The 16,272-nt window shown below is 47.5% G+C and overlaps 1 protein-coding gene across 1 annotated transcript in view; it reads right to left on the minus strand.

The window, feature by feature from the left end:
* CASTOR1 (cytosolic arginine sensor for mTORC1 subunit 1) overlaps positions 1-548 on the minus strand; it is a 39,226-nt gene extending 38,678 nt beyond the window's left edge. The window contains exon 1 of the mRNA XM_032774292.2: positions 342-548. Within this exon, the coding sequence (XP_032630183.1) occupies positions 342-454 (113 nt within the window). The 5' untranslated portion in view covers positions 455-548. The remainder of the gene's footprint in view (positions 1-341) is intronic.
* Positions 549-16,272: the final 15,724 nt, after the last annotated feature.

Raw genomic sequence — 16,272 nt, forward strand, 5'->3', positions numbered from 1 at the left:
CACTCTCATCCCCTCCCCCAACACCAGTATCGCCTTCTCTCCCTGCCCCCACCGCATGTTGCACAGACCAGGGGCTTGCACAGCCCCCCGACTCCCATACAAAGGGCGGCCCACGGGCCTCTCCACATCCCCCGGGACTCTGCAGTTTGGAAAGGAAGTGAGAGACTGACCGCGGGGCACTAACTCTTCCATCAGCTGCCCCAGCCATACTCGCCGGATCTGCTCCCGGCCGGCCCCCAGCAACCCAAGGCCCAGTGGTCCCCCTCCCCGCGCCAAGCCGGGGCCCTCTGACCCTCCAGCCCCCGCACAGCCGTGCAAGGCAGGCTCCCTCCGGCCGGTACCTGCTGCGCCGGGGCAGGAGCAGCAGCTTGAGGAGCGGGTGCGTGTAGAGCCAGAGACCGCGGCGGGCGAGGCTCAGCACCCGCACGCGGTGCTCCAGGATCTGCAGATCCATGGCGGAGCCACTCCGGAGCGGGTTCAGGACGAGCCAGTGCCCGCTCTCCGGGCGGCCGGGCCGGGCCACGGCTATAAACGGGCCGCGGCCCCAGCCCGCCCCGCCTCGCCGGGAGGAGCCCGCCCCGCGGATCCTCCCCCGACCCGGCCTGCAGACTGCGGGGGCGGCTGCTGTAAGCGGAGACTCTCCCGGCCTCGGTCTCTGTGGGCTGGCGCGGGTCCGGCTGCGGCCCCGGCGGATCTTTGGGTGAGCCCGGGAATTGGGAACTGGCTCCAACCCATTAGCCTCAGCCAATAACCGGGCCCACAGCCACAGGGACCAGCTCCTGAACCCGAGCCAGGGCCGAGCCCTCGCCTGATTCCAGCCCAGAACTGAGCCTACAGGGACCCCAGAACCATGTCCCCCAGCTGCTCCCAAGCTAGAGCCAACACCTGTTCCCAGCCCAGCACTGAACTCACAAGGCCCAGCAAACCAGGCTACTTCCTAATTCCAGCCCAGAACCAGACCCAAACCAACAGGATCCCAGAACCACCTCCAGCTGACTCCCCCGTCCTCCTTCCTCTCCTTTACATCAGTACACTACAGGGGTGGTAGTGCTCCCCAGGCTGTCTCTGATCCGGGGAGATATAAATAACGAGCAGACTGTACTTGTAGGTTGCAGTTTAAAAATGCTTGCTACAGCAGTGACTTTAACTCAGCCATGTGACTCCTAGGAACTGGAGACCAGTCTTGTTTTCCTGTTTAAATGTGCAGTGCAGTCTATTATGCCCGTACCATGGGTAGACTCGTGCTCCAATGGTCGCCACACAGATGCCCAGTGATTCTCAACCTTTCAAGACTACTGAACCCCTTTCAGGAGTCTGGTCAGGCATAAAATACAGAAGTGTCACAGCACACTGTTACTGAAAAATTGTTACTTTCTCATTTAACCATATAATTATAAAATAAATCAATTGGAACATAAATACTGTTCTTTCATTCCAGTCTATAGTCTATAGAGCAGTATAAATGTCATTGTCTATATGACATTTTAGTTTGTACTGACTTCACTGGTGCTTTTTATGTAGCCTGTTGTAAAATTAGGCAAATATTTAGATGACTTGATGTACCCTCTGGAAGTCCCCTGTGCACCCCCATGGATTCACATACCGCTGGTTGAGAACCACTGTAAGTGTAGCACACCCGCCCAGTGCTCATTGTAGGACTGGGGCTTTGTCCTATATTGTGGCCTTCAGTATATCTTATTTGCAGAACATGCAACACAACTAACAGGTTTCCCAAGCTGTCAGCTGTCCTGGGAAATTGGCCAGGACACCAAGGCACTGAGATTGGCTCAGTCAAACTAGTACTGTTGGCAGGTATATGGAGCCCAGGCCTGCTTCTGAATTGTGCATGGATCCTGTCCTCAGTTGACTTTGTTGCAGGAATCTGATCTCTTTAGATTTCAGCTGAACACTGAACGAATGAAGGTTTTATATGTATTTAATTTCTTAGGTATTTTTGGGAGGAGGCAATGGGGTTTGAAGGAAAACTAAGAAAAAAAAATTTCTGTATCTATTCCAACAGGCCTCAACTGGGCTTACTGCTGAGTGACAGTTTGTCTTCCTCAGAAACCACTCAATGCAACTGGGTTAAAATCATATATTAAAAAAAAAAACTAATAAAACCCCACCCAATCATCACATTAGCATGGAGCCCAAGCATGGAAAATTTCAACCCAAAAGACAATTGTGTAGAAAGCTACAAGCAGCTATTGGCAGAAGGTCATAGCAAAAACCATTGTGTAATTTATCTTAGATGACTGCTACCCACCAAAGTTATAATTCTAGTTAATCCAGGTTTTAGTTCATCATTGACAGAAATACAAGTTAATTAACAAATGATAAACAGAAGCAGCTGGGCGATAATGGGACAGATGCCATGGAGCTAATTACGGGATAGAACTGATGGGAAATTTTTCAATCAGACTTTGCAGGAAAATACAATTTTGTCAAAAATGCTTTATGTGTGTGGAAATGTATTGGTAGAGAGCTTCCCTGTGTTAGAATAGTCAATAGCCAGTGGTTAGGCCACTTACCCACAATGTGGGAAAAACCAAGTTCCAGTACTTGTGCCTGCTCAGGCAGAATAGACACTAGAATCTGAGTGTCCTACATTCCATGTGAGTGTCCTAACCACTATGGGTGGAGTCAAACTCCCCTGTTGGAATTGTTCCACTAAATAATTGAAGTCACTTACGGGGTTGGTTGGTTTTTACAAAAAATGTGTCGGCATGTTGTGAAGGACAAAAGTATAACTGGGTTCAAAAAAGAATTTGATGCATTCATGGAGGCTTCGTCCATCAATGGCTATTATCCAAGATGGTCGGGGACACCACCCTATGCTCTAGGTGTCCCTAAATCTCTGACTGCCAGAAGCTAGGATTGGATGATGGGACGGATCACTTGATAACTGCCTTTTTCTGTTCATTCCTTCTGAAGCAGCTGGCCATTCTCTGAAGACAGAATACTGGGCTAGGTGGAGTATTGATCTGACCCATAGGCCATTCCTATATTGAAAGGTCTCCATTTCATTCTGATGGGGTATTAAAACAAATTCCAAAACCTCAATTTTTTCATAAAGCCAATGGGTTCGCCCTTGCTTTCAAAGAGAACAGTTCAAGGCCTTCTTTTACAGCTAAGAAACCACGCATCATTTTAAGCTCCCTCATGGGCGTGTGCCCTTCCTCTTGTGAAGTGGCCTGGCGGTTAAGGCACTGGCCAGGATTCAGATATAGGCTCAGTTCTTGCTGCTGCCCTAGAATTCTTTTGTGATCCTAGGAAGACTCTGTGTACTCCATCTGTAAAATGGGGAGCATCACACTCCCTTCTCCCATTTTTTATCCATCTTATCTAGTTAGAGTATAAGCTTTTCAGGGCAGAGACTGCGTCTCCCCGTATGTATGCAAAAGGCCTCGCATAACTGATCTCAGCTGGAATTTCTGGCTGTTACTGGCATACACATACACCATAAGAAATGAGTCTCTTTTCTTGTGACTTGGCAGTCTTCTCCACCCTTTGGACCACCTCAAACACCCTGGTCATCCACATATTTGCAAGTAGCACCATGGTATTTATTGAGTCTCTTCCACCAGTTCAGCCTTGTGCAGCAACATACAATTGGAAGTAAACTTTCCCTGCCTTAGCCCGCTCATGAGGGATGGGGAGGAAAAGATCTCCCTATCCTGAGATCCTGTTTCCTTTACCAGCTTTTCCCTTGCACTTCCTTTCTGTCCTTTAACTGTTCCCAGCTGATGAGTTGATTGCTCTCATTAGCTCATCAACCCCATGCCTAATGGGCCACTGAGAACCCATCTGCCAGTTAAGTCCACTCCAGGGCAGGGGATAGCTGGGTCAGCACTAAGCTCCTAGTACTCTGTCATGTTCCAATTTTAAAACCCCCAAATCTCTGAAAGAATGCCCAAACTGTTGCCAATGAAATAAATGGAGCTTGAGATGAAAACAGACATATCATATTACAGCAGCCCTGACATAAAACTTTTGTTTAACTCTAGAAGAAATATCAAATATTTCACAAATTGTTGAAAGAAATGGAGAAAAAATGCAAACATTCACAACACTGAGTTGAAGAATTTTCAAAATTCTACACTAAACCACTCTTTGGCTACCAGGGGCCAAAAAAATCATGAGGATCTGGTTTTTTCCACTGTGAAATTAATAGATTGTTTGAGTCCTTGCCATATAAACTCTTATGATCCTACTGTGATGTTGCACTCTATATGATTTTATGAATATATGCTAATAAGCATTGTTGCTAGCTAGTGGCTGTTGCAGAGAGGGCCAAGTGGCTGAGCTGTCCTTTAGCTCAAGTGGCAGAGGCCTACATTTTTGCAGCTGTGCACTGTAATTCTGTTCCCAGCTCCCTTTGTGTGTGTGATTTATTACCCAGTAAATGTGCGCTTGGTCTGCAGTATGTGAGTTCAGAGATATGCTGGCCTTTAATAAGCATTGCTTCCATGCTGGTTGTGCAACATCCCTGCAGAACCTCGCTCGCTATTCATGATTTTATCTTCCTACTTGATATGCCTGCTAAATGCCTTGAAGGTTACTATTGATGGAATGCTTCCAGCTCAGTGATAGGCCAGCGAAAACTTCCTTGTGTTTCATAGCTCGAGTTCACTGGAAATCACAGGACAGTGGCAATGGAGTTTGGCCTTTTTGGTGAGTCTGTGCTGATCTCCGAACCAATATTATAAGTTGTTGTATGTAGAACATGCCTGACAAGCCAGCTGGAAGTTAGACTCAATTCACTGCCTGGCCTAGAGAAAGGTGAAGCCCCTCACCAATCACATTTGATTTTGGGGGTCTGTAAGTAATCAAAGCCTCAGAATATGTGGATTGAGATCTGGAAAATGTATCATGGAAATAATAGAGATTATTATTATTTTATACCATCCACACGTACTAGGGCTCTGATCCAGCAAAGCACACAGGCATGTGCTTCAACTTTAGTCTCAGGCCTTGGCTACACTTGAGAGTTACAGCACTGGGGGTGGCTTTACAGCACTGTAACTCACTCCGTGTCCACACTGGCAAGGCACATCCAGCGCTGTGTCTCCCTGGCTACAGTGCTGGTTGTACTCCACCTCCATGAGAGGAATAAAGAGAATAACGCTGCTGCTGCTGCAGCGCTGGGGTGCCAGTGTAAACAGGGAATAATCCTACTATGCTGTAACTGACCTCCGGAACCTTCCCATAATGCTTTTAAGTAAAGATAACTCTCTTTGTTTTGTTGTGATGCCTCTGTTCGTTTTGTTGTGAACTCTGGGCTCCAGGACCTGCTTATCAAAAAAACAAACACAGCTATTCTTTGCTGTAAATGAGCTCCCTTTGGAATGCCCACAGCTAGTGTTTGCTTGAAAAGAGGGGCAGGAAGGGGCTTGAGGAGAGAAGCAGCGTGGCGTGTGGGGGGGGGGGTCCGTTTCGGGGAGGCTGCTTATCTGGTATCTGAGGAAAAAAACAAAGAGGGCTCTTTGCTTTCAGTGAACGGGTCGGAACTTGCAAGGCAGCTCCAAAAATCCACTCTCTGTCTCCCCCACGCTCCCTGTCACACTCCACCCCACCCCCCTCTTTTGAAAAGCACTTTGCAGCCACTTGAACACTGGGAGAGCTGCCCACAATGCACTGCTCCCAAAGCCGCTGTAGATGCTGCAAATGTGGCCACGACAGTGCACTGGTAGCTGTCAGTGTGGCCAGACTGCAGCGCTTTCCCTATTCAGCTGTATGAAGACAGGTTTAACTCCCAGCACTGTACAGCTGCAAGTGTAGCCATACCCTCAGTGAATTTCAATGAGACTATTTACATACTTCAGGTGTTTAATTTCCTTGCTGAATTGGGCCTTAGGAGCTTTATAGACTCCACAGAGGAGGTAGGTTCTGGCTGCAAAGATTTTACAATCCAAATAATAGAGAGACAAGGTGTGGGAGGTAATATCTTTTATAGAACCAACTTCTGTTGGTGAAAGAGACAAGCTTTCCACCTTCCGCACAGCTCTTCTTCAGCGCCGGGCCTGGGAAAGGTATTCAGGAAACCTACACAGCTAAATACAGGTCGAATCGATTGTTTAGCGTAAGTAGTTAAGGTGTATTTCAAGGAACCATTCAAGTGAAGTGGCCTGTTAACATCCTCCAGTCATAGAGAGGGGAAGAGGAGGGGGAGGTAGCTGTGGGGGTTGTTAATGGGTTACAGATTGTTGTAATAAGCCATAAATCCAGTGTGTCTATTTAGTCCCTGATTTTTAGTGTCTAGCAAAGTTATGAATTTAAGTGCCCACAGCTTTTGAAAGTATTGTGCAGTTTTTCTTTGAGGATGAGGACTGATAGGTCAGCTATAGAGTGATCACTTTGTGAAAAGTCTTCACCCATAGGTGATACAGTGGTTTTGTCTTTCATCATTTTTCTGCGTGAGTTCATTTGAGAGTTTAGTGATTGTCTGGTTTAGTGTACTGGAGGAGGTGCACCACACTGGATTTATGGTTTATTAATCTATAATCCCCCAACAAACATCACCAAGCAGCTTTTCCCTCTTATGATTGGAGAGATGTTAACCTTGAATGGTCCCATGAAATATATGTTAACTATTTATGCTAATCAATCTGTTCCACCAGCTGTGACATTCCCCTTTCCCAGACCTGACCCTGAAGAAGAGCTCTGTGTGCCTCAAAAGCTTGTCTCTCACCAACAGAAGTTGGTCCAATAAAAGATATTACCCCCCTTCCCCCTTGTCTCTCTAATATCCTGGGACCAACATGGCTACCACAAAATTGAATCCCAATAATAGAGATCCGGGGGTATAAACTCCCCTAGAGAGGGAAAGGGCAAGGCAGGGCACACGTTACAGGAAGGAGACAGTGAGCTCATTCAGTTTAGGCCACACATTTTAAATCCATCTCGATGGTTCAAGTTGTGGCGACTGGCTTACTAAAAGTGCAGACGCACTCATTTTTTGTAGGCACTTCTGCACCCAGGACCAAATATAAACAGTATCCAAAGAACAGGCAGAGAAGAGTGGAGATCTGCTGGGACTTGTTCATTCAGAGAAGGCTCCAAAGCAAAACCATGCCTGGTTCCCCCCCGATTTTATTGATGTGGGTGCACCTGTCTCCCACCTACATCCACAGAGGCTTCACTGACCACCAGCCAACTCACTGAGGGCGGTGCTCAAAGGCCACCTTCTGCACTGGGTCCCATTCAAAACCCAGCTAGAGGAAGAGGCGCTCACTCACCTTCTAGCTGAGTGGTTAGCCACTCACCTGGGATCAGGGAGGGCAAGGTCCAATTAACCACTTTCATAAGGGAGCCCTGTGGAAGAATATCCCTCAGTAGTGGTTAGCCCACTCTCTGGAGAGATTGGAGACCCCTGTTCAAATCCTTTCTTCCCCTGTGGCAGAGCAGGGGGAATTGAACCCGGCTCTCCCACATCCCAGGCAAGTGCTAAATACCAGGCTCCAAGTTAGAAGGACACAGCCAGCTTGTTGCTCCAGTGACATAAAGTGCCTAACCATAAAGAGGGTTCCCAGCTTCAGAATCACAAGCTGCCCATCCCCATGAGAGAGGTGGGGCTTCTCACACACCTCACTGGCTGGCTGGCATCTCCTATTGACTAGCTTAGGCAGCTCCCCGCTTAGGGTGCAGGGGTTTGTGAATTGCAGTCTCAGGTGCCTTGCTCACCCATTCATTATATAGGCTCAAGCACCTGACTCAGGCTTTGAGAATTGCAGTGAGTTTTCCAGGTGCCTAACCCCTTTTGGGCATTCAGCCCTAATCCCCCCAGGCTTTGCCTTATGGCTCATTCCCAGGCAATCATTAACTACCCAATACAGGATCACACCGAGGTAGATTACTCGTGGGTTACACATGTTCCGAGTGGTTCAGTCTCACAGCAGACCACAAACCTGGATTCACTCCCCAACCTTAGCCCTCCCATTCCCCCACGAATCAAAGCAATGGGTATGTCACATTTTCCAGTGCATGTCTGGGCAGTGTTCAGAATCAGGTGCCTCTTGATTCCCAATAATAATGACCCATGATCTGGGACACAGACTCTTGTCAACTCACTAATTTCCTTCAGGCTTTGCCTCATGCTCTTTTCCTAGCCAATCATTAACTACTCAGTAAAGGATCACACCAGAGTACATTACTAGTGGGTTACTCATTGGGTCTACAGTATTTATCTGGGTGGACTTATGCCTTCTTATTAACGTCTCGCTTTCTGCCTACTGCCAGGATAGCACATTCTTTCAGCATGGAAGTCCAGTCAGGAAGGAGGGGTTACTGCGTTAGGAGTCTTGTGGAATAAAAAGGAGAACCGGGGCTTGGAGTCTGAGAGTAGAGGGGCTGCTGGATAATTGGGACTCCGAGTAGGGGCCTGTTCAGAGTGAGCCTGCAAGTAGTATAAGGAGCCTACCATCAATCAAACATAGGCCCCACCCAACTGTCACCCTAAGGCCCCATGGGTGTATTACTTCTGGGTCAAGGTGGACACATGACCGGAAGCAAAGGGTGTCATGTGACCCCTCTAAGAACTCCTTCCACCACCCTCTATCAATCAGGATGGGTTTCAGCCTCAGAGGACCTCCCTCAAAGCAGATTTGACCAATCGGGGTGTTCTGGTGACCTGCCCAGAAGAGGGTTGTGTGACCCCTCTAAGAGCTCTCCCTACTGCCCTCTACCAATCAGAGCACAGCACCACCCCCAAAAGTCCCAGTGCCAATACAGAAGAGGCCGTATTGTTTCAAGAACACATGTTTTAGAAATTGTGGAAACACTGAGAGGAAACATGGCCTCCTTCACCACCCCCATAAGAACTTCAGACTTTGTTTTAGCTGAGGGCCTTTGACCACATGTGGAGACAGCACTACATCACCAACAGTTCTGAGGAGGAGGAGGGAGCAGCAGAGGGCAGCCATTTGGCCCAGCCATTGATGGATACGCCAGACCCTGATCCCAAAACCCAGCCACTTGTGAGGAAGACCGACAAGCATGACGGCCTCTCGTTTTCCACCCCTATGGAGGAAGGCGACCACGGCTCCTGGGAGTCACCAGTGAACAAGGTGAACAGAAAAGACATCACTCAGGTAAATGAATGATTAAGAAGTGACAGTCAAGGATGGGGTGTAATGGGGATAGAAATCAACACAGGGTTGCGTAAATCTAAAAACAAGCAGTGGGGGCTTAGAGTTGTTTCTTTTCTGGAAATCTCTCAACAGCTCAACGATGCCTTTGTAGAGGCCCTGGAGGCTCTGGACAGTGTTGCATCAGACAACAAGACAAACTGGGCCCGCCTTATTTTTGCTCAGCGCCAGTACAAATCATTGATGAGGATGATGAGGATGACGGCTATGTGGATTTAAGGAGAAGGCTTGGCATGGAACTAACTGAGCCAATGCCAAGTCATGAGCTTAAAAAAGTCATGTGTTCTATTGTACATGTTGCTGTTTATGCTGTCCTTAATCACTGCCTTTGGGAAAAGCTTTTTGAAGATTGTGAGGGCTGTATCATAGATGCGCCAGCCCAACCACTGTGTGAGGTGGACTGTGAAGGATCTAAACTGCAAGCTCTGGGACCTGTGCGCTGAGCTGTGTTTGGAAAGCTTATTAAATAGTGTTATTGCCATAGGTTATGATTTGCAATATCTGTGGCTAACCCAAGAAAATTTAGCACAAGGGGTGATCTTGGCAAATGCTATACAATTTAGTTGAGACCCTGACAGTGTTTTAAAGAAAATGACCAAAGATGACCAGAAGAGGCCTGCTTACAGCAGTATATTGACCATCTGGACCGCTCAAAAAGTTACAGAACCCTGCTAAGAAAAAGACTATTTGTAAGAAATCTAAAAGGATTAAGAGAATGGTGAGGGGACAAACATTTGCTATAAAGCTTGGTAGCTGTAAACAAAGATATCTATTGAAAAGGGCTTTGTGACTATCTGTGTTTCTGTTAGAAGGTCTATGTGGCCATTAAGTAAGATAAAAGTTTTTGATGGAGCATCTTGGTTTGTTTTCAAGGGGCATATGTCTTTTAAATAAAAAAGTAGTTTGTGAGAAACTAGCTCTTGTGTCTTTGTGTAAAAGAGACCCATTTACAGCAAAAAGTTGAATTGCGTGTAGTAGAATATTGTGGGGAACCCGCCCCCCCCACCACCACAAAAAAATGTGTTTAAAATAAATGTCAAAAAAAGAGGTTTCTGTATAAAACAGGGATGTTTCAGACATGATGGAATAGAATAGAGCTGACTCACACTGTTGAGCTGATGGTTTAACCCAAGGATAGGCAATCTATGGCACATGCATGCGAGCTGATTTTCAGTGGCATTCGCACTGCCCAGGTCCTGGCCACCGGTCCGGGGGGCTCTGCATTTTTATTTAATTTTAAATGAAGCTGCTTAAACATTTTAAAAACCTTATTTACTTTATATACAACAATAGTTTAGTTATATATGTAACCCTTCTGTCCCTCTGAGTTGGCAGCAACAAGGGCCAGGTTCAGTATCCAGGGGTTCCGTTTCAATAACGCAGTGCAAAACTGGCTCGAGCCCCCACCCAGTGACCTGGGACAACTACATACCACCCCCCTGGGTGCCTCTAGGAGGCAATACTTCCCCTCTCGCAAACACGGAGTCTGAGTGTAGCAAAATCCTTTTAATAAAGGAGGGAAACAATGTGGCATCATATTGGGGAAACACCACAATCAGGATTCATAACGTAAACCATGAGCAAAAGACCCACCAAATAAGTTTTGACAATGTCATTTTCCCGATAGGGTCTTAAGTCCAATCACCCCAAAGTCCAACAACTCAAAATTCTCTGTCCCTGATCAGTGCCGCCCCAGAGTTCAAAAGTTTATCTGCAGAGTTTCACCCCCGAGCCTGGGTGGAAATGGTGGGGAGGCACACAGGGTGTTAAGAGGCACCTTACGTGGGCGAGGGCCGACTGCTCCGCCTCTCTGTGGCGTTCTGCTTCAGCCTTCACCACAGCCAGCTGCACTCCAGCAGCTGTGCTGCTCCTCCAGCTGTCCCATGAGCTGCTCCAACCATCCCACAAACCACTCCACTCTGTTCACTGTTCCATGGGCTGCTCCAACCGTGCTGCAAACTGCTCCGCTCTGCCAGCTGCTTAGTGATAGATCTTCAGGCTCCCCCACTAGTTAACACAGCACTCAGTGATCTCAGCTCAGTAAGTTTAGCTCTTTTAGTGATTTCAGCTTGTAGTAGGGGAGCCCCAGTGCTGGTGCACCATTGGCCCAAAGTGAATTCAGCTCAGCAGCCTCTAGATGAACTCCTAATAGAATCAAAATTAGCTCTGCTCTTCAACAGTGGAGAAAGAAGGATGTGCAATTGGTGTTCCAGGCCCTCAAAAGGGGCGGGGCGGGGCAGGGCAGGGCGGGGCCCATCCCATCCCATCCCATCCCATCCCATCCCATCAGGCACACACACCAGTCCCCAACATCTCTCAATTCACAGGGTTTTGGCACCCATGTCCCTTGTCTAGCGAATGCTACTTAATTGATGGTGAGACATCTCTGTCATAAAGCAGTCTCATAGTTCCTCATTCACATAATCAGGGTGACAACACTTTATTCCTTCTGCCCCAATAACAAAGAAATTGGGGATCCCAGAGCTGTCAAAATAACCATCCCAGGCTGCCATGGGCTATCCTAGGCAGGGTGGGTATGCAAATGCAAACACCTGAAATTCCTTTCCACATTCCCCATAATTCACCACCAGATGTCAGGGTAGAGCTCATCCTGACTCTGCTTACATATATTATAGACTTATAGAAAGAGCCCTTCTAAAAATGTTAAAATGTATTACTGGCACGCGAAACCTTTACTTAGAGTTGCTGACCCCTAGTTTAACCACACCCCCATCGATTAGCCAGAGTGACTCTACTGAGTCTGATGTGATACCCACCCAAGGGTTAATCGTATTAGTGATCAGTAATTAAGTTTGATGGGTGTACACCCACAGTAAGGGAGGTGGGTGGGGATCATAGAATCATAGGGTTGGAAGGGACCTCCCACCATATTGTTAAATCCTCAGTTTAGCAGTGTTTGGGCCAAATCCCGCTCTGAGTTATACCAGTATCAGCCTGAAGAAACTTCACTGAATCAACCAAGTTACTCCAGATTTGCACTGGTGTAACCAAGAGCAGGAAGCAGCCCCCACTGCTTCCCATGCCCTTGTGCATGACAGTAATAATTCCTCAGTTGCCTCAGGCACTATATGCAATGGTTTGATTTGTCGTGTGTGAATGAGGGCCCCAAACTGAGCATTTATCTGGAGCTCCTAGAAATCTTAAACACCCCACCTGCCCCCAGCAGGACACTGGAACTGAGTTCCCTAGGATTTATGCAGCTAATGTGTCTTCTCCTTTGTCTCTGGACTCAGATGATAATGCAGGCATCTATCAGGCTCAGCATGTGAAACATGAGCGATCCTGCATGATGTGTTCAACTAGAGAGCCTTCTACATAGCAAATCAATAAGTATTCACAGGCCATTAACCCCAAAGTCCAAGGTGTTGGGTTCCAAGAGACATTTGCTGAGATTAGTGGCATTTATCCCCATTCCCCAACATTCTGATCTTTCTCTTTCTCCCCCAATCCTCTTGAAAGGCAAATCAGACATGTTGTTCACAAGGCACAGGCCCTAGGGTATGGGAAAGTCCAGAAGGAGACTGAACAGGATCCCGGGCGACATTAAATATCTCACTGAAACACACACAGAGAGCTCCTCCAACAGGAGTGGGGAGACTAATGATGAATCTGAAGGGAGGTAGGCCTCCCTCACCAGCTATTTAGGAGGCCTGAGCTTGGCCTGGTTTCAAAGGTCGGATTCCAAGTGAGTAAATATTTCATTAAATCCATGAGCACAGGACCTGGGGAACACCTTCAGATTTCACCCTGAGCCCTCGCACAGGGAAGGGCTATGGTGCAGTTGTGAGGAGCAGAGGTACAGTCTGATACTCTGGACCTGCAGCCCCCTAAATCACTACACAAACCAGGCCCTTACACCTTTCTGCTTTACATGAAGCCTGGCCAAACAAGAGTGCAATCGCATTTTCCAGTCAAGCAGGCAGCATCACTCACTCAGACCTGGCCTCTGCCCAGGTCTGGCCTGTGAGTGTCACTTGCTCATTTCATATTAATTCGCACAGCATGCTGCTGGAGTTCCCTTTCCCATCCTCTATGGGGAGATTTCTCTTTTTTTCTCACTGCTTTCCTGTGCCTCAAATTTTAAAGAGAAAGTGACCCTGATCAGAGGCACATCCCAGCCCAACTGAATCTTTCACTTGAACGCAATGGCCTGTTGGTATAATTATATCTCTCATCACTGAGGCACAGAAGTTACTCCAAATGCTCACTCCCTGCTAAAATGCTCTGCCCTACTGCCCTCTGGGGTGGCAGGTGGCAGCTATTTAGCAGTGCACACCCACACTCAGGGCCGGCTCCAGGGTTTTTGCTGCCCCAAGCGGTGAAAAAAATAAAAAATAAAATAAAATAAAGATTAAAAAAAAGCCGCAATCGTGATCAGCAGCAATTCGGCAGTAGTTCCATCGCGCCGCTTTCTTCTTCGGCGGCAGGTCCTTCCCTCCAAGAGGGACCGAGCGACCCACCACCGAATCCCCGCCGAAGAACCCAACATGCCGCCCCTTCCCCTTGGCCGCCTCAAGCACCTGCTTGCTGAGCTGGTGCCTGGAGCCAGCCCTGCCCACACTACATCACAGTTACAGGCAAGAAGCACAGAAGTAGCCAACTGATATTGGAGGGGAAAGGTAGGGAAGCAGAATGTAATTTCATAAACTGGAATTTTGCTAGGACACTAGCACAGTGGTTTTCAACCTTTTTTTCATTTGCGAACCCCTAAAAATTTTCAAATGGAGGTGAGGACCCCTTTGGATATCTTAGGCTTGGTCTACACTACGCGTTTATACCGAATTTAGCAGTGTTAAACCGATTTAACCCTGCACCCGTCCACACAACAAAGCCCTTTATATTAATATAAAGGGCTCTTAAAACCGGTTTCTGTACTCCTCTCCGACAAGAGGAGTAGCACTGAAATCGGTATTGCCATGTCAGATTAGGGTTAGTGTGGCCGCAATTCGACAGTATTGGCCTCCGGGTGCTATCCCACAGTGCACCATTGTGACCGCTCTGGAAAGCCATCTGATCTCAGATGCACTGGCCAGGTAGATAGGAAAAGCCTCATGAACTTTTGAATTTCATTTCCTGTTTGGCCAGCGTGAAGAGCTCACTAGCACAGGTGACCACGCAGAGCTCATCAGCACAGGTAACAATGCAGTCTCCTAAGAATCAAAAAAGAGCTCCAACATGGACCGCACAAGAGGTACTGGATCTGATCACTATATGGGGAGAGGATCTGTGGCTAACAGAACTCCGTTCCAAAAGATGAAAGGAAAAAACATTGAAAAAATTTCCAGCCATATGCAGAGAGGTCATACCAGGACTCCGATACCGTGCCGTGTGAAAGTTAAGGAGCTCAGACAAGCCTACCAGAAACCCAAGAAGCAAGAAGGTCCGGGCGGGTCGAAAACATTGCGCTTCATGCGATGCATGCAGTTCTCGGGGGGTCCACCACCACTACCCCACCCCGATGCGGGTGGTAATCTCAGCATAGCTGAGGATTCTCGGACATGGAAGATGAGGAGGAGGAAGAGAGAGGACGGACTTGCAGAGAGCACACAGCACTCCATTTCTCCCAACAGCCAGGAGCTTTTCTCACCCTAATGGAATTATCCTCCCAAGCACTATCCCAGAAAGTGAAGCCATGGAAGCGACCTCTGGTGAGTGTACCTTTATAAATATAAAACATGGTTAAAGCAAGCGTTTTTAATGATTAATTCGCGGCTGGTAAAGTTACTGGAAAAAAGTTATCTGGAAAAGTCTGTTAACATGTCTGGGGATGGAGCGGAAATCCTCCAGGGACATCTCCATGAAGCTCTCCTGGAGGTACTCCAAAAGCCTTTACAGAAGGTTTCTGGGCAGGGCAGCCTTATTGCGTCCTCCATGGTAGGACACTTTACCATGCCATGCATGTAGCAAGTAATCTGGTATCATTGCATGACAAAGCCTAACTGCGTATGGTCCTGGTGTTTGCTGGTATTTGAGCAACATCCGTTCTTTATCTTGCTGTGTTATCCTCAGGAGAGTGATATCGTTCATGGTAACCTGGTTGAAATTCAGGAATTTAATTAAGGGGCCAGAGATGGTTGGGCAGTTTGCCTGTGGCTTAAAAGAAATCCTTTCCTGCATTTAGCCAAGCAGGGGGAGGGGGGGTGATTGGCGCTGAGCTTTTTCGCGTTTGGCTAGCTGGAATTTTCCCTGCTACCAGCCACGCGGTGTGGGGGAGGGTGGCTAGCAGCGATCTTCCATGATACCAGTCAAGGGGTGGGGGGAGGGGTAAAGCGATCATCCCAGAGAAGTGGATGGGAGCGGTTCTGGTGCTGCTCGTTAACAGGAAAGAAGCAGCACTCAACGGGCTTTCCTTGCTATTTGGGAAAGGAGGGTGCTGGATATTTGAAGGCTGAAGAAGCCGAAAGACAATGGCTTACAATGGCATGCAAGCCAAATTCTGATGCCCGGACCTGCGTCTGTGATCTCTAACACTTAAGCCGCAGGCACTCAATATTAAGATGCAAAATGCGACCTTGTAGTCAAATCACATGTGCTATGTAAGGTGAATAGTGTTGTTCACTGTGAAAGACTATAAGCATTGTTCTGTAAAATGTATCTTTTTAAATATTTCTCTCCCTTTTTTCCCTCCCTCCTGCAGCTGCAAATTTTTCAAGTCTCCCTCCTCCATCCCGAAGGCTATCTCAGATAAGGCGGTGGAAAAAAAAGACGCAAGAGGAAATGTTCTCAGAAATCATGGAAGTGACCCGCAATGAAAGAGCGCATATGAATGAGTGGAATGACGTGGTATCAAAGTACAGGAAAGATGCCAGTGACCGTGAGGACAGGAGGGACCAACATGAGGATAGGAGGGATGAACGTGAGGAGAGGAGAGCCCAACCAAAAGGCTGTCATTATTTTGAAATTTTTTTAATGGCCTTTTCCTTCCCTCCTATCCTCCTCCCAAACCCCACCGGGCTACCTTGTCAGTTCTCGCCCTCTTTTTATAATTAATTAATAAAGAATACATGATTTTTAAACGAGAGTGATTTTATTTCCTTAGGAAGGAAGCGGTAATCGAAGGGGGAGGGTGGGTGGCTTACAGGGAATGAGTCAATCAAGGGGGAGG

Source organism: Chelonoidis abingdonii, chromosome 22 (assembly GCF_003597395.2).
Source record: "Chelonoidis abingdonii isolate Lonesome George chromosome 22, CheloAbing_2.0, whole genome shotgun sequence".
Taxonomy (NCBI): Eukaryota; Metazoa; Chordata; order Testudines; family Testudinidae; genus Chelonoidis; species Chelonoidis abingdonii.